The sequence below is a fragment of the Equus caballus genome, chromosome 8, assembly GCF_041296265.1.
Source record: "Equus caballus isolate H_3958 breed thoroughbred chromosome 8, TB-T2T, whole genome shotgun sequence".
Taxonomy (NCBI): Eukaryota; Metazoa; Chordata; class Mammalia; order Perissodactyla; family Equidae; genus Equus; species Equus caballus.
Genome location: NC_091691.1, coordinates 49,239,347 through 49,261,642, shown reverse-complemented (window position 1 = coordinate 49,261,642; position 22,296 = coordinate 49,239,347). Strand labels below are relative to the sequence as shown.

At 39.0% G+C, this 22,296-nt stretch overlaps 1 protein-coding gene and 1 long non-coding RNA gene across 3 annotated transcripts in view; one reads left to right on the top strand and one right to left on the bottom strand.

Moving 5' to 3' along the window:
- Nucleotides 1–12,778: 12,778 nt before the first annotated feature.
- On the bottom strand, nucleotides 12,779–21,705 carry LOC111774710 (uncharacterized). Its single transcript, XR_002809859.2, has 2 exons — nucleotides 21,579–21,705; nucleotides 12,779–13,390 (listed from the first exon to the last, which is right to left on the bottom strand). It is a non-coding gene; the product is annotated as an uncharacterized lncRNA (long non-coding RNA).
- THOC1 (THO complex subunit 1) overlaps nucleotides 20,338–22,296 on the top strand; it is a 55,203-nt gene continuing 53,244 nt past the window's right edge. The window contains exon 1 of one of the 2 annotated variants that reach the window (XM_001491890.7): nucleotides 20,338–21,790. In XM_001491890.7, coding sequence (XP_001491940.2) covers nucleotides 21,506–21,790 — 285 coding nt within the window. In that variant the 5' untranslated portion in view covers nucleotides 20,338–21,505. The remainder of the gene's footprint in view (nucleotides 21,791–22,296) is intronic. The other variant, XM_023647530.2, reaches the window with a different exon arrangement.

Below are 22,296 nucleotides of genomic sequence, written 5' to 3'. Positions count from 1 at the left end.
CCCCCTCCGGAAAATTTGAATCCAACAAGACAACACATTCGATTGTAAAAATCCACCCTTTCCATGTGTTCCATCATGGTTATAGTTATGAGGAGAGTGTATTAATTTGGATAACACTAGCTGCTATAACAAACAGCTCCTCAAAAAAGTATGTAATGGCTTAAAGACCATAGAAGTTTATTTCTTGCCCATAATTCAGTGTGAGGGAGATATTCCTACTGGTTTGGCAGCTCTCTTCCAATGGTGATTCAGGAACCTAGGCTTCATCTGTTTTGTGGCTGTCATTTCCGAGGGCCTTGACATCTTATGCATTGAAACAATGGAAGGAAACACGTATGAAGAAGGCACATCAGCCTCCTAAAAACCCTGAGTCAACAGTGACATGCAAATTCTACTCAGAAACCATTGGCTAGAACTTAGTTACAGTCAATGCCTACCTGTAAGGGTGCAAGAAAGGTAGTCTAGCTGTGTGTCCCAAAAAAGAAGAAATGGATTTCTCAAGGAATGGCTTGACATCTGCTTAGAAGCAGATAAATGCTCTAATCATCTTTGCATGAGTGCCTCCTGCTGTGCATTTCAAGGTTCGTGTAAGCAGACATTAGTGAAACAAATGAATGCGTCAGTGACTACTGAGGTCAGAAGAATAATAGTAATAATAATAATCACTTGTTGAGAGCTTATCATGTACAACTTTCTAAGTTATTTACACATTTATCTTATTTAATCCTCAAAGTTTTGTGTACTTTTACAGATGAGGAACAGAGATTAAGCAATTTACTAAAAGTCATACAGCTGTTAAGTGGCAAAGCTGGATTCTGAATCCAGACTCCTCATTCTTATCCACTATGTTTTGCTGCTTCCCAGAGTATAACTTTTAATCACAACTTTTATTCATGCACACAAGAAACCAGCTTTTAGAATTTTATAACCCAAAGTTTAGCATGACATAGTGTAGTATAACTCAAACTGGATTCCTAGATGGGGTCAATTGAATTCACTACAACAATTTTGAAGTTTTAAGTTTCCATTTTAATGATAACCTTTAAAAAATATAACAGAGAGAGTATGAATCTCAGTCTGCAAATTTATATATGGAAAAATGTATTACTTAGTTCTCTATAATTAAACTTAATTTCTAACATTGAGTCTACCATTCCCCCAAGAAGACAGACAACCTAACCTCAGATCTCCTTGCTCCCTCACTCCACATCTCCAGGGTTTTGATACAACTCCATGACCCTTCACAGAGCCCAAATACCAAAGCATGGGGTGCTGTGTCGGAGAAGAACACCTATCCAAACAAGTAGCCAGTGAGATGTGGTCCCCCAATTTCATGCCAGGGCCTCCCACTGGCTAAATCCAGGCAGAAGCCAAACGGCAAGAGGGCCTAGTGATGCAACTCATAATGATCAGCCTCCAAGAGCACAGATGAGGATGAAGAAGAATGGAGAGTAGGTCTGGAGGTACAAATGGAAGATAAGCAGCACATTGAGGAAGAGTGCACTCAGAAATGGCTCTTTCATCTGGAGGCTTATGGAACACAAACCAAGAAAGCTTGCAAACAATTTCTGCTTTTCTGACCCACCATATCTCTCCCATGAGGTCACAGGCCTAGAACCCAAGTACCTGCTTGAATGGCTGGGGCACGAAGAAAGGGAATGACTAGAGAGGGAAAACACAGGCAGAAATCAATCAATAAATATCTAGATATTATCTCAGCAGTATAAGCACATTTTGGATCATCTCGATGACCATCTTACAATCTATTACTGCTGCAAGATTTCATAGCCAGCATTTACATTTAATAATGTATTAGCCCCAAGTATTTTTTTGTTAACTCTTATGTTCAATAAATGTTTATTGAGCACCTACCATGTGCCCAGGTACTGTTCTAGACACCAAGAATACAACAGTGAAAAAGGCAGACAAAGGACCCACCTGCAAGGAGAGGACGTTCCAGTAATATAGTGCTTTTTTATTGTCGTGGGCTAAGGAAACCGGAACAGAGGTGGATTTCATGACGAAATCACCATTTGGGCCAAACAAAGGCTAAATTGCATCACAATGTGCTGTAAAAATCTAGGATTTTCACAGTAGTTCAAAGAGAAAACAATATTGTGAAAATGGACTTATCACACAGCAGATAGAAATGCCAAATTAAAAAGAACCTGCACTATAAGAATCAATATTATATTTATATTGCAAGCTTCAACTTTATTTCAACAAAACGTATTAATTGTCCCTTATTAACATTAATTTGAATTTTATTGATTTTGAAGTTCTGTTTCTATTTAATTTGTATATTTGTAGTTATATAAATGCCATAAGCATGAGATGTTTACGTCTACTTTTATGATTGTTCACTTAAGAAACATAAAATAACTTTAGTCAACACAAAGGGTTTGTGGAAATGTTTTCCTAAAAAATATATATATACATATTTATTCTTCATTCAAATTTGGGCAACCCTGGGGTAGGGGAATCAGATTATTCAAACCTCAGCTTCCTTACTGACCAGCAGGTTATTCAATGTCTCCCGGTCTCTATCTCCTCCTCTATGAAATGGGGATAATACTAACATATCTCAGGGACTCTGTTGGGAATTACATCAGACAACGCATGTGAAAAAGTAGTCTGGCACGTCACATATCCTCAGTAAATGCTAATTCCATTCCCTTTCTCGTAACATTTTCAAAATGAGTGATGAAAAGAAAATACTTGAAATGGGAAACTACTAAGGCCATATCTTTAAAGAATTCCTTCCTGTCAAGAAAATGGAACCATAATTTGCCTGGAAATTTTCACAGCCTCATCAATTAGAAAGCTGTTCAACATGCAAATAAAAGAATAAAGAGGAAGAAACCATAGCTAGATAAGAAAGGCAACATTCATCCTACAAATCTAAGTGAAAGTCTAGCTCCCAATTTTTGAGAAGGAATGTTGGCAATATAATCCCTCAAATGTTCTGTTCCCACATTGCTCACACAGCAATAAGCTAGAGAGAAGAATTTTAAGAAAGGGCTGTTACTTTTCTGGATTTGCCCGTTCTCAGTACCCACATCCTCCCTGTAGTAGTGTGGGTGGAGATTGTTGTTCCTTACTTTTGAGGCCTTTTTGGTCTTCGTATTTGCAAAGGCTCAAAGTTCATTTCAAGTCTCGCCTTTAAATACAGCTGCCCATTTGATTTGTTAACCCAGGTAATATCTTTTTCTAATCTCTTACCCTGCAACTCCTTCTGACTTGGGAGCGCTGTCTTGACACTTTAGTTACTGCTTCAGTAAGTACTCTCTTTCTCCTAGTGACTGTATCTGAAGGTAAAGGGAGAGGGACTTATTTCGCTCCCTTTGGAAGGAAGAATCACCTCCTTGTTGGGGTTCAAGCTAAAAACGGATTTCCACACTACACAGAGCGACGGTTCTTCCAGTGTCGCATCAGCAATTACCTCCCCCAGCCCCTGCCACACCACCACACACACATCCTAAGAAAGCTGCTCAGGGCTATGACTGTAACTCAGAGCAGAGGCAAGAATACAGCTGAATGGATCAGGGAGGGTCAACCACAGCAGGTGATGACTACCTGGGTCTTAAACACAAGAATTTGACCAGTTAGAGCAGAGGAGAAAGGCATTCCAGAGAGGGCAAAAAAGTGTGTAAAAGTTACCAGACATAAAAGGAACTGAGAGTAACTCAGTCTGACTGTAGAGTGTGCGGTTGTGAGGAGAGGCAAGATGAGAAAAGTATGACATACATTTACGACTTTGAAGTCAAATACACTCGAGTTCAAATCCCAGCGTGTAAAGAGTAAAGTTCTCTGAGTCTTGGTTTCCTCATTTGCATGCAATGTCTCAAAAAGTAAGGAATAAATGAGATCTTGTATATACAGTATGAAAGACGATGGAATATGATGAGTTCTTAGCACAAAGCAACTGATTATTAATACGATTATATTAATATATAAGTCTGACGGGTTAGGTAGGGCCACACGGATAGTTTTGAATGTGGAGCCAATTCAAGTAGATCTTGAAAGCTATTCGAAGCAGCTGAAGGATTTTTAGTTGGGAATAGATTGATCAGGTTTCTGTTTTCATTAAGGCACATATTCAAGTACAAGACAGTATGCTAAGCACTGTGGGGAAGGTGTGTGAATAAAAATGCTGTCTTCGACTCCAAGTCTGTGATTCACAGCCATCAATGCTGACAATTTAGTGTAAGTCTGGTGCTGACTTCAAAACAGGAAACTCTTCACTTTCCATTTACAAAGTGGGTGGAAGGAAGCGGGAGTTGAGTGAAGAAACACTGTAGAGGAAAGTCTAATCAGAACCAAGTGGCAGAGATCTCTTCTAGCCCTGAGGGCAAAGTGCTTCATTTTCCTCTAAGAGGTATTAATAAAAACAATACATGCAAGAGTGAAGGTCACAAAACCTCATAACTTAGTAAGTCCCTCTGATGAAGGTATGTGTCACTTATTTTGTTAAACTGGCAAAAATAGCCATTAGAGGAACACCTTGAAAGAAACACACCACCAAAATCAAGATAAACCTTCTTGACTTCTGCAGCATAGAGCTGCTGAGTTACTCAGAACAGCACTATATACACAGTTTTCTGTAATGACTTACTTAAAATTTGCATTGACTAAATCAGTTGAAGGTCAATACCAGAATCTACTTCAGATAGGAACACATCTAAATACAAAAAGTTCATTTTTTTGTCTGTTTTTCCACTATACTATTTTGGAGGAAATATTTTCATGCAAATGCTGACCTCTTGTGGGAAGAATCAGTTACTTCAAAGAAGGTATCATTCCAATGGAATTTAGGATAATTTGTGTTATTATGAATAGCAAGATGCAAAGTAAGTTAAATGATCATATTTTCATGGCAAAAGAAAAAAAACTTCATCCACAAAATGCTTTCTCCTTGGCAATCTCAATCTAGTTCTTTCATTTTCAATGTCTCACACGCTCATCAAATGAATACTTAAAAATTTATTCACCAATTCATTGATTGACATGGCCATTTCTAATTCTGTGGCATTACCTACTGTACTGAAATAAACATTCTTGTACAGGGTTCTTCGTATACAAGTGTAAGAAATCTTCTTGTTTATACCTAGAGTAGAATTCTTGAATTGAAGTGTATTACATCTTCAACCTTACTAGAATGCCAAATTCTTTTCCGAAATGGTTGTACCAGGTTACATTTCCATCAACTGAGTATATGTGCCCCATTTCCTCACCAACATTCATCAGGCTTTTTGGACTCATGCCAATCTGATAGATGAGAAAACAGTATCTCAGTATTGTTACATGCATTTCCCTGATTACTCGTGAGGTTAAGCATTTTTTCATGTTTCCTCTTCTGTATGAATTTCCTGCTTATGTCTTTTGCCATTTTTAACTTGATTGTTTGCCACATTTTTATTGATTTATAAAAGTTTTTAATATATTCTAGACACTAACCACTGGTTATATGAGTTGCAAATATCTTCTGCCACTCTAAGTCCTCTCTCTCTTTCTGTTTTTATTATCATGTCTTCTGATAAGCGGAAGTTAAGTTTAATGTAGCCAAAATTATCAGTCTTTTCCTTTATGGTTTATGTTTTTTGTATTTTGTTTGAGAAATCCCTCCCTACTCCAAGGTAATTAAGATATATTCTAAATAATTTAATTTTACATTTCATACTGTCTTTAATCCAGCTAGTATTTTTTCGTATGACATGAGGGGTTTTTTTCACATGTAGCTAACCAATTGACCCAGAATGATTTATCATACAATCTCTCATTTTCCTATTGACTGTTAGTCACAATGTCTTATAAAGTAATACAGTGAAACAGATAAATTGTTTACACATGTATGGGTCTGTTTGGGGCTCCCTATTCTCTTTCATTAGCCTATCTTTACCTAAACTATTACTATGGCATATTAATTACTATGGTTCTAATAAGTTCATATCTGGTAAGGCAGGTTTTAATTTTTAACCAGTGTTACTGAGGAAAAATTGACAAATAAAACTTGACTATATTTAAGGTATACAACGTGATGTTTTGATATAGTATACATTGTGAAATGATTACCACGATCAAGCTAATTAACATATCTATCACCTCACATGGTTACATTTTTTTTTTTTTGAGGGATATTAGCCCTGAGCTAACTACTGCCAGTCCTCCTCTTTTTTGCTGAGGAAGCCTGGCCCTGAGCTAACATCCGTGCCCATCTTCCTTTACTTTATATGTGGGACGCCTACCACAGCATGGCGTGCCAAGCGGTACCATGTCTGCAGCCGGGATCTGAACCGGCAAACCCCGGGCCGCGGAGAAGCGGAATGTGCTAACTTAACCGCTGCACCACCGGGCTGGCCCTACATGGTTACCTTTTTTGTGATTGATGAAAACACCTAAGATTTACTCTCTTGGCAAATTTCAAGTATACAGTACAGTATTATTAACTATAGTCACTATGCTGTACATTAGATCCTCAGTACTCATAACTGAAGGTTTGTACCCTTTGACCAGCATCTCCCCATTTCCTCCATCTCTAGCCCCTGGCAAACACCAGTCTACTCTATGGTTAATGAGTTTGACTTTTTCAGATTCCACATATACATGAGGTTATGCAATATTTGTCTTTCTGTGTCTGGCTTATTTCACTTAGCATAACGCCCTTCAAGTTCATCCAGGTTGTCACAAATGGCACAAGGCTTTTTTTAAGGCTGAATAATATTCCAGGGTGTGTATCACATTTACTTTACCTATTCATCCATCAACAAACCCTTAGGATGTTTCCATATCTTAGCTATAGTAAATAGTGCTGCAATGAACATGGGAGTGCAGATACCTCTTCAAGATACTGATTTCATTTCCTTTGGATATATACATATATACCCAGAGGTGAGAGTGCTGGATCATATGGCCGTCTATTTTTAATTTTTTGAGGAACCTCCATTTTGTTTTCCATAGTGGCTGCACCATTTTTCATTGCCCCCAACAGTGTACAAGAGTTTCCCTCTCTCCAGATCCTCATCAACACTTATCTTTTGTCTTTTTGATAATAGCCATTCTAACAGGTGTGAGGTGATATCTCATTGTAATTTTGATTTGCATTTCCCTGACGACCAGTGATGTTGAGCACCTTTTCATATCCCTTTTGGTCATTTGTATGTCTTCTTTGAAGAAATGCCTATTCAGGTCCATTGCCCATTTTTTAATTGGGTTATTTGTTTTCTTACTATTGAGCTATTGGAGTTCCATATATATTTTGGATATTAACCCCTTAACAGATGTATGCTTTACAAATATTTTCTCCCATTCTGTAGGTTGTCTCTTCAGTCCTTTGTTTCCTTTGCTGTGCAGAAGCGTTTTAGTTTGATGCAAACCCACGTGTCTATTTTTGCCTTTGCTGCCTGTGCTTTTGGAGTCATATCCCAAAATCATTGCCCATACTAATGTCAAGAAGCTTTGTCCTTGTTTGCTTCCAGTAGGTTTACAGTTTCAGATCCTATGTTTAAGTCTTTAATCCATTTTGAGGTGGGTTTTGTATACTGTGTGAGAGAAGGGTCTAATTTCATTCTTTGGCATGTGGATATCCAGTTTCCCCAATACCATTTCTTGAAAGACTGTCCTTTCCCCACTGTGTGTTCTGAGCACCCTTGTCAAAGGTCAGTTGACCATATATACATGGATATATTTATTCTTGGGCTCTCTATTCAGTTCCACTGGCCTATATTTCTGTTTTTATGCCAGTACCATACTGTCTTGATTACTGTAGCTTTGTAATATTTCTGGAAATCAGGAAGTATGCCTTCAGTTTTGTCCTTCTTTCTCAAGATTGCTTTGGCTATTTGGGGTCTTTTGTGGTTCCATATGCATTGTAGGATTGTTTTTCTATTTCTGTGAAAAAAGCCATTAGAATTTTGATAGGGATTGTATTGAATCTGTCGATTGTTTGGGGAAGTATGCACATAATATTAATTCTTCCAATCCATGAACATGGGATGTCTTTTCATTTATTAGTCTTTTTAAATTTCTTTTATCAGTGTTTCATAGTTTTCACTGTGCATGTTGTTCACATCTTTGGTTAAGTTTAACCCCAAGTATTTTATTCCTTTCTCTGCTATTGTAAATGGGATTGTTTTCTTAATTTCTTTATCAGATAGTTCAGTGTTACTGTACAGAAATGCAACTGATTTTTGTATATTGATTTTGTATCCTGCAACTTTACTGAAACCATTTATTAAATCTAACAGTTTTTTTTAGCAGAGTCTTTTGGGTTTTCTATATATCAGATCATGTCATCTGCAAACAGAGACTATTTTACTTCTTTCTGTCCAATTTGGATGCCTTTTATTTCTTTTTCTTGCCTAATTGCTCTGGCTAAGACTTCCAGTATGACGTTAAATGGGAGTGGTGAGAGTGGCCATCCTTGCCTTGTTGCTGATCTTAGAGGAAAACCCTTCAGTTTTTCATCATTGAGTTTGATGCTAGATTTTGCCTTTTCATATATTGCCTTTATTATGCCGAGGTAAATTCCTCCTAGACCTAATTTATTGAGAGTTTTTATCATGAAAGGATGTTGAATCTTGTCAAATGCTTTCTTTGCATCTATTCACATGATCATGTGATTTTTTTTTATATTTCATTCTGTTAAGGTGGTATATTACATATATTGATTTGTATATGTTGAACCATTCTTGCATCCCAGGGATAAATCCCGCTTGGTCATGGTGTATGATCCTTTTAATATGCTGTTGAATTTGGTTTGCTAGTATTTTGTTGAAGATTTTCGCGTTTATGCTCATTAGGAAAATTGGCCTATAGTTTTCTTTTCTTGTGGTGTCTTCCTCTGCCTTTGATATCAGGGCAATACTGGCCTCATTTGGAAGTGTTCTCTCCCATTCAATTTTTGGAACAGTTTGAGAAGGATTGGCATTAATTCTTCCTTAAAAGTTTGATAGAATTAACCAGTAAAGCCATCTGGTCCTGGGCTTTCCTTGTTGGGAGATTTTTGATTACTGATTCAATCTCCTTACTAGTTATAGGTCTGATGAGACTTTCTATATCTTCATGATTCAGTCTTAGTAAGTTGTTTGTTTCTATGAATTTATCTATTTCTCCTAGGTTATTGAGTTTGCTGGTGTATAACTAATTGTTCATAGTAATCTCTTATGATCCTTTTCATTCCTCTGAGATCAGTTGTAATATCTCATTTCTGATTTTATTTATATGAGTTTTTCTTTTCTTTCTTTTTTTTTTTCATTTGAGGAAGATTAGCTCTGAGCTAACATCTGCCACCAATCCTTCTCTTTTTGCTGAGGAAGACTGGCCCTGAGCTAACATCTGTGCTCATCTTCCTCTCCTTTACATGTGGGATGCCTGCCAAGGCATGGCTTGGTAAGCAGTGCATAGATCCATGCCTGGGATCTGAACCAGCAAACCCTAGGCCACCAAAGCAGAGCATGCGAACTTAACCACCGCACCACCAGGCCAGCCCCTGAGTCTTCTTTTTTTTCTTAGTCTAGCTAAGGGTTTGCCAATTTTGTGTATCTTTCAAAAAACAACTCCTAGTTTCATTGATTGTTTTCTACTGTTCTTTATTTCATTTAATTTCAAAGTAATTTTTGGACAAGATGAAAGGTAGGGATCAAGGTTCATTTCTTCCCCATGTGGATATTCAGTTGCTCCAGAACTATTTATTAAAAAGACCTTCGGGGGGCCAGCCCTGTGGCCAAGTGGTTAAGTTTGTGCACTCCGCTTCAGCAGCCCAGAGCTTTGCCAGTTCGGATCCTGGACGCACACATGGCACTGCTCGTCAGGCCATGTTGAAGTGGCATCCCACTTGCCACAACTAGAAGGACCCACAACTAAAATATACAACTATGTACTGTGGGAATTTGGGGAGAAAAAGAAAAAAAAAATTGGCAACAGTTGTTAGCTCAGGTGCCAATCTTTACAAAAACCCAAAAATCTTTTTCCACATAGGATTCCATTTACTCCTTTTCAAAAACCAAGTGACCAATTTCCTGAGTCTATATTTGAACTCTGTTCTGTTCCTTTGGTCTACTTTTCTATCCTTATTACATTTTTTTATTGATTTAATTACAATAGCTTTATAGGAAGTCTCAAAATCTAGTAGTATAATTCCTCTTTGTTTCTTTCAAGATTATCTTAGCTATTTTAGGTTCTTTGCATGTCTGTGTAAATTTTAGAATCAGTTTGTCAATTTCTACCAAAAGTTTGCTGGGATTTTTTTTAAGATCGTGTTGAATCTATAGTCAACTTGGGGAGAATTGATACCTTTACAGTATTGAATCTTCAAATTCATGAACATGGTTTGTCTTTTCTCCTACTTATGTCTTCTTTAATTTATCTCAGCAGTGTTTTTAAATTCTTGTACATCTTTTACTAAATTTATTCCTAGGTATTTAATGTTGTTTATGCTATTATAAACAGCATTGATTTTCAATTTATTTTCCAAATTTTTACAATTACTATATACAAATTAAAATATAGATTGACCCTGTATCCTGTAATCTTGTTATATTAACTTATTAGCACCAATAGTTCTCTTTTATATACTTTATGCCTTTGAATTTCCTATGTAAAAAATCATGCCATCTGCAAATAAAAACAGTTTTACTTCTTCCTTTCCAATCCTTGTGTCTTCTGTTGCTTTTTTCTTGATACACTGGATAGGACCTCCATTTTAATGTTGAATAAAAGTGATGAATGTGAACATCATCTTTTCCAGTCTTCAGAGGCAAAGAATTCAGTATTTCACTATTATGATGTTAGCTGAAGATTCTTTTGGATACCTTTTATCAGATTGAAAAGTTCCCCTTCTATTCCTAGTTTGCTGATATTTTTAAAAGTCATGAATGGATGTTGAATTTTATCACTTTTCCTATATCTATTGATATGCTCATATTTATATTTTTTCTCCTTTATTCTGACAACATGTTGAATTATATAGACTTACCACAAGTGTTAAACCAAACTTACATTCCTGGAATAAACCTTACTTGGTCATGATGTACTATCCTTTTGCCATATCACTGGATTTGCATTTTTTCATTTGGGACTTTTGCACCTACGTTCATAAGGGATGTTAGCCTGTAATTGTATTTTCTTATAATGTACTTTTAAGGGTATGATATCAGAGTTATTCTAGTTTCACAAAACAAGTTGGTAAGTCTTCTCCTGGGTTATTCTCTAAAAGACTTAGTGTAAGATTGGTATTATTTCTTCCACAAATGTATGGCAGAATTTACCAATGGAGCCATCTAGACCTGGAGTTTGCTCTCTGGAAAAGTTTTTGTTACACATCCAATTTCTTTAACAGTTATAGCACTATTCAGATTTTCTATTTCTTCTTTGTCATTTTGGTAAGTTGTGTTTACAAAGTTTCCATGTCCTCTAAGTTGTCAAATTTATTACCTTAAAGTTTTTAACACTATCATATTATCTTTTTAATGCCTATAGGATCGGTAATGTTTCTCATATTGACAACTTTAGTTTTCTCTTTTTATTCTTGATCTTGCTAAAGCTTTATCAATTTTATTCATCTTTTCAAAGAACTAACTTTTGGCTTTGGTTTCTACTTGTCCCACCTTATCTTTGTTCCTCCTTTTGCAACATCTTCTGATTTTCATTTTTTCTATTATTTGTGTTCTATTTTGTTGCCTTTATATTATTTGTCTACTTTCTTAGGGTTTAATTTGCTCTTCTATTGCTCACTTCTTGATTTTTAACCCTCTCCTTTTCTAATAAATGCTTACAAACTATATAAAATATATTAAAGCTATAGATATTCCTCCATTGTTCTAGCTGTATCCACAAATATTGGTAAATTGTGTTTTCATTTCATTAGTACATAATATTTTCTAAATTCCTTGTGATTTCCTTTTGACCCATGGGTTAGTCAGAATTTTGTTGCTTAATTTCCAAATATTTGGTGATTTTTCTAGATATTTTATTATGATTTCTAAATTCCATTATCATCAGAGAATATATCCTATATGATTTATCACTTTGGAAGTTTTGAGACTTGCTTTATCACTGAGCAATGATCTATTTTGGTGAATTATCCATGTGCACTTGAAGAGAAAATTCATTCTACATTTGTTGGACATAGTGTTTTATAAATACCAATTATGTCAAGTTGGATAAAACTGTTGTTCAAATAGTCTATGCATTACTCATTTTTTTTCTCCTCATTCTCTCAATTACTGAGAGAGATGTATTAAAGTCTCCAACTATGAGTATGGATTTTTCTATTTACCCTTTTAGTTCTGCCAATTTCTGCTTCATGTATTATGAGCTTTTATTTTTCAATGAACACACATTTAGGATGTTTCCTAATGAGATCATCATTTCATTATTGTGAAATGACCTTCTTCATATCTGGTAATACTCTTTGTCTAGGGGGGCTGTTTTTTCCAATATTAAATAGTAATACTATATTTCTCATCACAAGTGTTTACACAAGTATTTTTCCATCCTTTTACTTTAAACCTATCTTATTTTTAAAGTGTATTCTTGTAAACAGCATATAGCTTGAGTCTTATTTTCTGAATTCAGACTGATATTGTTAAGATTTTTATTTGATATTTAGTCTACTTACATTTTTTAATAAGCATTTTATTTTGGAATAACTTTAGATTTACAGAATAGTTTCAAAAATACTACTACAGGTCCTAAATACTTCTCACCTAGTTTCCACTAATGTTAATATCTTACATAAGCATAGCGTATTTACCAAAACTAAAAAACCAAAACTAGCACATTACTATTACATAAACTCCAGACTTTATTTGGATGTCACCAGTCTTTTCATAAATGTCCTTTCTCTGTTCCAGGATCCAATCCAGGATTCCATATTGCATTTTTTTATTCCACATTTACTTTTAATTCAATTACTGATACAGATGGACTTAAGTCTGTCAGCATGCTATTTGTTTTCTATTTGTCCCATATTATCTTCGTTCTTCCTTTCCTGACATCTTTTGATTAATCAAATATTTTTTAGTATTCCATTTTATCTGCTGAACTGCCTGTGCTCCTGCATCTTCCTGACCCTTGTTGACAACCTCTCCTGGTGAACCTCATTAAGCATCCAAGACCCCAAAGAAAAAGATACTTTAAAAAGATGTTACTCTGCTCCCTAGACAGGGCTCAACACTCAAGTTTCATGGCTACATCTCCTCACCAAAGACTGGCTTACTGGGGGCAGTGGGAGGAAGGGGGACCTATTGCAGAGAGGGCCAGCTCTGGCTGTAGCTGTCGGGTGCTGTACTAACTGAAATCAAAGGGCTGAAGTTGTCAGAGCAAGACGCGTGACCTGAGCAAGAAACTGCAGAGGAAATCACAGACGTGGCATATCCGATGAGCTGTAAAACTGAAAAAAAAAATCAAAACTTTTCTAAACAATCAATAATAACAAATATCCACTATGCTAAGTAAAAGGCTGAATTATCTTTCTGTTCTTCTTTATAGAAGTATTACATAATCATTTTCAAATGCTGAAGTGATCAAAGAATATGCAGCCAAAAATGTAGGAGGAAAGTATTATGAAGGGATATCTAGCAGTTGATAATAATATTATCCTGAATTTTATGATGTTTGTGCCACCTACAATGTATTGTCATTTCTTTTCTCATTCCAAATAAATATTTACTTTCATATCTAATTTCATATTTGTGATTTTGTATTATTCTTCATAAAGACCATCCCTCCCAAACTGTATAAACTTCAGGCTAGATCCACTGCTGCTTTCGTACATGCCTGTTTTTGTTTCTACCATCATAATTTATACTTTAGTATATATACATGTACATATATACTTATATGTATGCCCTCTCTCATTCTCTCTCTCCACCCAAACACACACACACACAGAGGGAGGGAGGGAGACGTAGAGAGAGTCAGAGAGATTTTGCAGTTCCCTCTGTGTTCTAACTCTTGTTATATGAACTTTTTTTTCTTACTTTCTCCAGTGATATTGAGGGTATACATATTATTTTAGATTCCACTAATGATTATCATTTATGTTTTTAATGTCTATATGCTTGAATCTATTTTTTTAACTGGCTGAGATCCAACTGAACAGTTTATTTTGGCTCCCCTTATGTATGATTGAATTCAGCACATTTTCTCCCCTTATATTGGACATCTCTTGGCCCTGTCTCACATCCACTGGACCCACTTTTACTCTAGCCACAGCCATCTCCACACAGTGAAACTGACAGGAGTTCACCACAGCAGCATCATACACTTTTTTCCTGCCCCAGGGCTCCTCTAATATTGTCCTATTGCACAGAACCCCTGTGGAAGCCCTCTATGTATTCATGCATACACAAAAGCAATGTGACCATGAGTCAGTCTTTGATGAATGGGGATTGGAAGTCAATGCATGAATGCTTTCCCCCTTTCTTTGGGCAGGCAATTTTGAGGCACATTAGATACAGCTTCTCAAAAGATTCCACTGAAATTGGGCTCCAGTCGCCCATAGCAGTGACAGATACTATAAAGCACCTTTGCAATGACTTTTCCTCCTGTTTGATTCTCCCTGGTTTCACTGCTTCCTTGGATCACTTTCCAAAATAAATTATCTACACACAAGTCTTTGACTCTACTTTTGGGGGTAACCCAGACTAAAACACTCCTCTTCTATCCCTCTTCAAAACTTCGCAAGCTTTGCTGACATAATTTGAGGTCTTAAGAGTCACCATTATTATAGAAAACAAATCCCACTTACCAGATGGCTTCCTGGTCACGTAATGATATTCATGTCTACAGCCACTCAAGTCACCTCTCACCTAAGAAGAGGCCTGTCTGCTACTTTCTTGTGCATCCAGAAAAAGATCCACCACTGCTCACAGGCAAAATTCAACTACAGACTTCACCTGGCTCACAGGAGGTAAGAGAGGTGGACCCCTGCTAGACCATAATCTCCAGCACACTGGATCATTTCAAAGTCAATCCACTCCATTCAGAACTTTAGGGGGTGACCCAGCCTCCTCTTTTCGAGATTGAGAAATAAAAAGGAAACTAAACAATAACACAACTGTAGATGAAACCTACCTCAGCTCCTGCATTAACTGGGACTCTGATGGCGAATGAATGAAATCCAATTTCAAATGGCATTAAGCTATTATCAAAGAGGTTTAATGGTTCATGGAACTTAGGAGATGAAAACAGAGCCGTCATCTGACATGAAAAAGCCCAGAGCTCAAACTATCCTGCGATTAATCTCTCTTCCCATCACTTTCCCATCTCTCTCTCTCCTCCTACATCTGTCCTCCCCACCTAACATCTTTTTCTTCCTCTCTTTTCATTCTATAGCCCATCTTTCAGCTCTGTTTCTGTGTGTTGGCCTCATTTTCTCTTTCTGTAGATGGGCTTTCTCCCAGGGATAGAGAAGATGGCAACAGGGGCTCAATATTTGTCACAGCCCCTGAGGTGACAGAGAATTGTACTGGGCAGCCAGTATGACCAATGGGTATTATCCTACTGGCTGCTTGGCATCCAAATACCCTTTCCAATTGAAGGGAAATCCAAAAATAAGGCTCTGCAGCTCATTACAGATGCTGAAAGCAAGGAGGGATGGGTGTAACTTTTCCTGTTCTCTGGAAGCTAAAGCACGAGCACAAGACCTGAGGGTAGCCAATCAGATACTCCCAGCCATGACCTTGAATCTAGAGGAAGAGGTGCAAAGGTTTGAGAGCTGGAGATTAAGCAGGATAGCTACAGCAGCACCGTGTGGAGGTGAGCATACAGCGATGGGGTGGCAAGTATGCAAGGGCTGCAGAATCCAGAACCAAAGCCACACCATTAGAGATGGTGTTAGCAGGGTCATCTTAAGACTGAAACTATGTCTTGCTTCCACTGAGGGCTGCCCAAGCTTCATCTCCAGGCTTCCACTTGGTTGGATGAGCTTCCGGATTCCCTCCCAATAACTTACTTCTCAAAACAGTAACCAGAGTAGGTTTCTATTGTTTATAAAAAAGAACTCTAACTAGTACAGCAGACATATTTTCCAGCTGCAGAAGAAAAATTTCAAAGACATTGCTGGCCAGGCCTGGTCATACACCCACAACTGTTTTGTCTATTGCAAGAATGGGGCGAGGGGGCGGGGGGTGGGAATGGCAAGTGAGGAGTGGAAAATATGCTGAGCAGCCCCTGCAATAGCTATTAGGACTGAACAAGCTTGACTTTCATTTATAAACATGAATACATAATGAAAAATCACCAGTCATATGAAGGAAATCAGATGCTCCAGAGTGGAAGCAAGGTGACTAATGAAAGCAAATGACTCTCCTCTGAAACACTTTATGCAAAAAATAAATAACTTCTAAAGCAAACTTTATGTATTCAATGAGATTCCAGAGGCTGTGGCGTGCAGTAGAAGAGAATGAAACTGCAGGAAGGTCAAGGTCCTAAACAATCTGGCCCTGTCATTTCTCCAACCTCATTTTCCGCTGCTCTCCATCTTGCTCACTATGGCCTTTTTTCTGTTCTCAAATACGATAACCTCCTTCTTAATACAAGCCACTGCACACACTATTCCATCTACCTGGAATGCTCTTTCTTGCCTTCCCCTGCCAATCCCACCCTCATAAATATACAACAAATTCCTTTCCATACTTTAAATTTTAGCTTAAATATAATTTCCTCAGAGAGGTCCTTCCTGACAACCCTATTTAAAGTCAAATATTGCTCAAGCATTCTCTATCTCAGTCTCTCATTCCTTTGATTTAGAGTGACCTTGGGACTAAGTCACTTAAGCACTGTTCACCTCAGGTTCTTCACCTGTAAACTGGGAATTATAAAGAGTAACTACCTCATAAGGTTGCTTGGAAGATTAAACGAGTTCATCCATGTAACGCACTTAGAATTCAAGCACACAATAGCACTCAGATGCTATTATTTCCTTCACAGCACTTATCACATAGTGAAATTCTTTTATGTTTCTATTTACTTTTTAAAAAATCTGCTCTCCCACAGCATAAAAGCTCCATTAAGGTTAGTAACTCTTCTGTTTAGTTCACAGTGCCAGGTTAATATATATTTGTCAAGAATAAGCAAACGAAGAAAATATTTTCTGAAAATGGATAAAATATTATTATATCAATACCTTAGGACAATGTGGTGGCCATGAAATGCTCCACTCAGATCTTTTGCTGTGGGGAGCACAACTGACTGACAGCCCCAGCTGTTAACTTCTGGATCCACCCCATTTGCACCAAGGCCAGGCTTCCTGAGGGCTGCTTCTAGTCAATGACTGAGCATGGCAGAGGTACTAGTGCAAGTCCATTCTGGCAAACCGCAGGACTCCTCTGACAAGAAGTATGGCCTGAGGACTCTCCACTGGCAAAGTCAAACCTTTCTTGGAGCTGCGCTTCACTCAGAAACTTCCTACCTAATCCTCCCTCCTCGGGTGTCAGCCCTGCATTGTGGTCCGCAAGCTCTCCCTGCCTGCTCCTGCTGACTCCATGATAAACTTCTTGCACATCTAATCCTGTGGTGGTGTTTGCTTCTTGGTAGACCCGAACTAACACAATCAGGACCTCTGGAAGCAAACTCTGAGGTGAGAATTCATGGGCAAATGACTTATTAAGGTGCTCTCAGGAGAAACCAGGAAAGGAGAGAGAAACAGGACAAGAAAGGGGAACAAGTCAAGCAAGGGTACAATTTCAGGCAAAATCTCTGCCTAACCCTGCAGGGAAGCTGGGCTTAGCAGGGCAAGAAGTCACCCACTATTCTATTTCTCACCCTGAATTATGTTCACGTATGTGGTCCAACCAAGCTCACCAAACAGGCTTTTGCAATGTACACTAGATAATGATATATACAGTACTTACAATTTAATAAAGTAATACTTCATATATAGTCCAATAATATTGTACCTGTGACTCGGAGATACTAGGCACTCAATAAATGTGTTGAGTAAATAGTACAATATTAATATAAAATGAAAATTGCCACCACCCTATAAAAGACAGCAGCCACACACTTTTCACATAATTTCTCTTTTTCCACAAAAACGTAAGTCCCAAAATATATACAAAGTAGCATCCCTCTTCCATCTTTATTCTTCTCAGTTCCATTCCTCTCCCAACGAAGGAGTCTCATTCTTTTTGCTCAATTTTGCCTCTCCAACATCAGTTCCCTCTCAATATCATTATTTCAATCCACTCAAATTACAGAGAGGGAAGGGGAAAGATGGCTAGGGCCCAGAACCTGAACCAGCAAAAGCTGCAATCCAACATCCTAATGTGGTTGACTGATGAATGGAGCAAAAAGTTTCCTCTTCCCTAAGCGAGGATAAGGACTAGAACAAAAGCAGACTAGGCTGCCTCTCTTGGTCTTTGCTCCTAGATCTCACCACTCCAATGGTAACCTGAATCCATGTAAGAGCACACCAAGGAAAAGAGGAAGGAAGATGCAAATGCTTAGAACCGATCTAAACCATCCACCCTAGGATTTTCAATGGAGGGTATTTCTTAACAGAGAAGCAGTCCCTCATCCATCTTACCTCACTAACGTAAGAGGAAAAATGGGTGCACAATAAGCTTAAGTGAAGAGGTTACATGTTATTGGATGTCTGCCCTTTGAATGTTACTATTACATAGTTTTAAAAAATTTACAGGGGCCAGCCCCATGGCTGAGTGGTTAACTTCACGCACTCCGCTATGGCAGCCCAGGGTTTCGCTGGTTTGGATCCTGGGTGCAGACCTAGCATTCCTCAAGCTGTGCTGAGGCAGTGTCCCACACAGCAGAACCAGAAGGACCTACACTAGAATATACAACTATGTTCTGGGGGGCTTTGGGAGAAGAAGAAAAAAAAAACGATTGGCACCAGATGTTAGCTCAGGGCCAATCTTTAAAGAAAAAAAAACTTATAATGTGTTATTATCGATGACAATATAATCCTCACCCTTAGCCAATTGTAAGGAAACAATTTATGAGACATTAAGATGGTAATGTCTGTTGGTAAAGATTCAAGAGTTAAGGATTAAAGCTAGGCTCAAATCCCAAGCTAGCTTTCTCTAGCCACGTGACCTAGGAGAGACGAGCCTGTTTCCTCACAGATATATTGTTATGTACAATGTTGTCGTAAGGGGTAGAAATAATCCAACAAAAGTATCTGGCTCATAGAAGGTGCTCAACAAAACCTGACAATTACTTATCACAGTATAACATGGTGGCAAGAACATGAAATCTGGGATCAAAACCCCTGGGTGGTCTCATTTTGCTAATTACCTCTATCAAGAACCCTATCCCTTGAGTTTGCTTCATGTGTAAAATGGGCATTATAGCTGTATTACCCACCTCAAAATATCATTTATAGGATCAAATGAGGAACTACATGTTAAGTGCACAGGGAATTATAAAGCATTTATTAATGTGATCTAAATGCTAAAGTATTTTTCTACTGCAATGATTTTTGAATGACATCTTTTTAAAATGCATTACCTACTTTCTTGCTTTATTAAATATAATCTTATCTTGAGGTCTGAAATCATACTGATGTTTGTGATGTCTTTGCCCTTTTTAAGCTATCCAGCATCAGATTGCTGCTTTTTCAAAAATACGTTTTGTTAAAATTTTCATTGCGGTAAAATATACATAAAATTTAGCATTTTAATCATTTTAAGTGTACAGTCCAGTGGCTAAAGTACATTCACATTGTTGTGGAACCATCACCACTATCCAGCTCCAGAACTTTTTCATCACCCCAAGCTGAAATCTGTACCTATTAAACAACAACTCCTCATTATCACCTGATGATTGCTGCTGTTTTCCCTGTTTCTTTACCTGGTGTTGCTTCCCTTGTTAGCAGCAAAACAGCTCATTTTCTCCTTCCCTCAAAATACACTGCTGGCTATAACTTGGCAGGAACTATAAAAGCCATTTTTAAACCCACAACATTCTTTGGCTTCAAACGTTAATACCACCTGGTTCCAACTTCAGTTTTCAGCCCTATTTCTGTTCAGAACCTAATGTTAAAGTAAACAGCTGTCTTTCGCTGTGCTTCCTCGCTTCACACCTCTGCTCATACCTTCTCTCCATGTGGAATGTCTTTCCTGTTCAGCCCTTCCCACTCTACCTATGCCTACCAGAATCCTTCAAGGTCCAGGTCATGCTCTATCTTCTCCATGAAGACTCCTTGACCACCTCATATGGTAGTGATCTCTCTTTCTCCTTTGACCTCTTACAGTAGTTATTATCTAAATTACTAATGATAGAAATTGTACACTGTAGTTGTTTCATGTTAACCATAGCTCCTCAAAACAGGAATTAAGCTGTATTATTTTGTTCATTCAATCATTTGTTCATATATTTATTATTCATTCAACAAATACTGTCCACTGTGTACAAAAATGCCCCCAAAATAATTGCTGAATAAACAAATAACATTCTAAGTCACTGGGCTTTCATGGATGAGTCAATAAACACCAGCTCTTCTTGTGTTTGGGATTTTGTAAAAACTAATTTTATCTACCTCTCAGGTCTTAGTTGTGCTCCAGGTAGTTAGTAATCATCTGTAATATAATAATAATAATCCTATTACACTAGCTACCTATTAAATTAGTTAATACCAGTTTATTTTGCCTATTTGGACATTTAAGTTATACAATCAAACCTGAATGATTCTGTTGATTCTAAAAAAGACTGTAGTGTTCCAGGTAGCCATCACTGTTCTCAATTCCCACTTAGGGGCAAGACCCTAAAGTTGTCTTTCGTTAACTTCCTACATCCTCGTTGGATGTCAATGAGGGGAACAAGGTAAAGGGCGCCTAGCTTTCTTCATTTAGGTACCCATAGAAGGGAATTAGAGCCGGTAGGAAGTTCCTCGCACTTGGGTCACAGCTTCTTTCCTCACAGCATAATCCCAACTGAGAAAGTTACTGCCACTTGGCTTCTCATTAGCCAAGGCTCTCAAGTGAGAGGAGACAAGGGAGGAAATCGCTGAGGAGACAGGGTTTCGCAACGGGTGCCTCCACCCGGACGCGGCGCCACCCATTTTCCAATCGGAGCCGAGTACTGCATTCCTCCTCGGTCTTTCTCTTTAGCAGAGACCTCTACGTGCCAGCAAAGTTAACTGATTCCAAGATATTAACACTAATACTTAGATTGCTTTACAAGCCCCACTTGCCTTCATTATTCCGTTCGCGCTTTTCAACAGCCCTGTGATACAGGCATTACTGGTATTTCACAGGAGAGTGAACTGCTCCTGAGCCACAGGGCTAATGCGTAAATCCGGAGCTGAGACCACTCCTTCAGGGAGAATGACTGCGGTCCGGAGGCCCAAGGCCACTGCCAACGCTTCCCCAGATAACCCGCCAGGCTCGGACCCTCAGGCAGCCGGTACCTTCCCCCGCGGCCCATTGAGCCGTAACTAGCAGCCATTCTCCCGGCTTCCCTAACGCACGAAGAACACCGCCGGTGCGCGTCCCGGCCTAGTCCCCGCCCGGCAGCGCAAAGCTTACAGGACGAGGCCGCCCATATGCCGTCACCTCGAGGGTTCCCCACAAACCCGACTAAGTACTGTGCGGCTGACTCAGGGTTCCAACGCCCACCTGAACTCGGTCCCCAAGAAAGCTCCCAACTGCCAGCTGGCCCGCCCCTGGGCTCACAGGCCGCTCTAGCCGTGCACAGAGCCGGCAATCTCGTTGCTCCCTGCTTGACGTCATCAGCGAGCGCCACAGCGCGGTGGCGGGCAAGCGCAGCCGGGAAGATGTCTCCGACGCCGCAGCTTTTCAGTTTGCCCGAAGCGCGGACGCGGTTCACGGTGAGCAGAAGGCCGGAGGGGGCGGGCGTAACTCAGCGCTACTCTTTGCCCTTCTTTCCCTGAAATTACTCGAATTTTGCCCTGGGGTAAAGCGGGGACCGAGGTGTGCACGCTTCGGCGTGGGCTCCTGGCCGCTTCGGGGGCTGGGAGGTGAGAAAGGCGCATTAGCTGTCTCTTTCGCGCGTCCTCTGCTGTCCGTCTCCGCCCTCCCGCCAGTGGCTCCCGCGGCCTCGATTTCTGGGCGTCTTTGAGCCCTGCGTGGAGGGCTTACCCGAAGACCGCCTCCGATGCGGTCCAGCTCCTCTGCGGTGCTCGCTTAGCGGGTCAGGTGTCTCCAGAACTGGAAGGGGAGTTACTCTGGGGGCGTGGGGGGCGGGAGTTGGTTTCAGCCCAGAGAACCGGTTCCCGCCCCGCCTCCTAAGCTGCCAGGTCGTTTTTCCGGTCGCCTATTCCTTACTCCTTTAACCCTCCGTATCTCACTCCTAAGAGATCGAGGAGGAGATCCT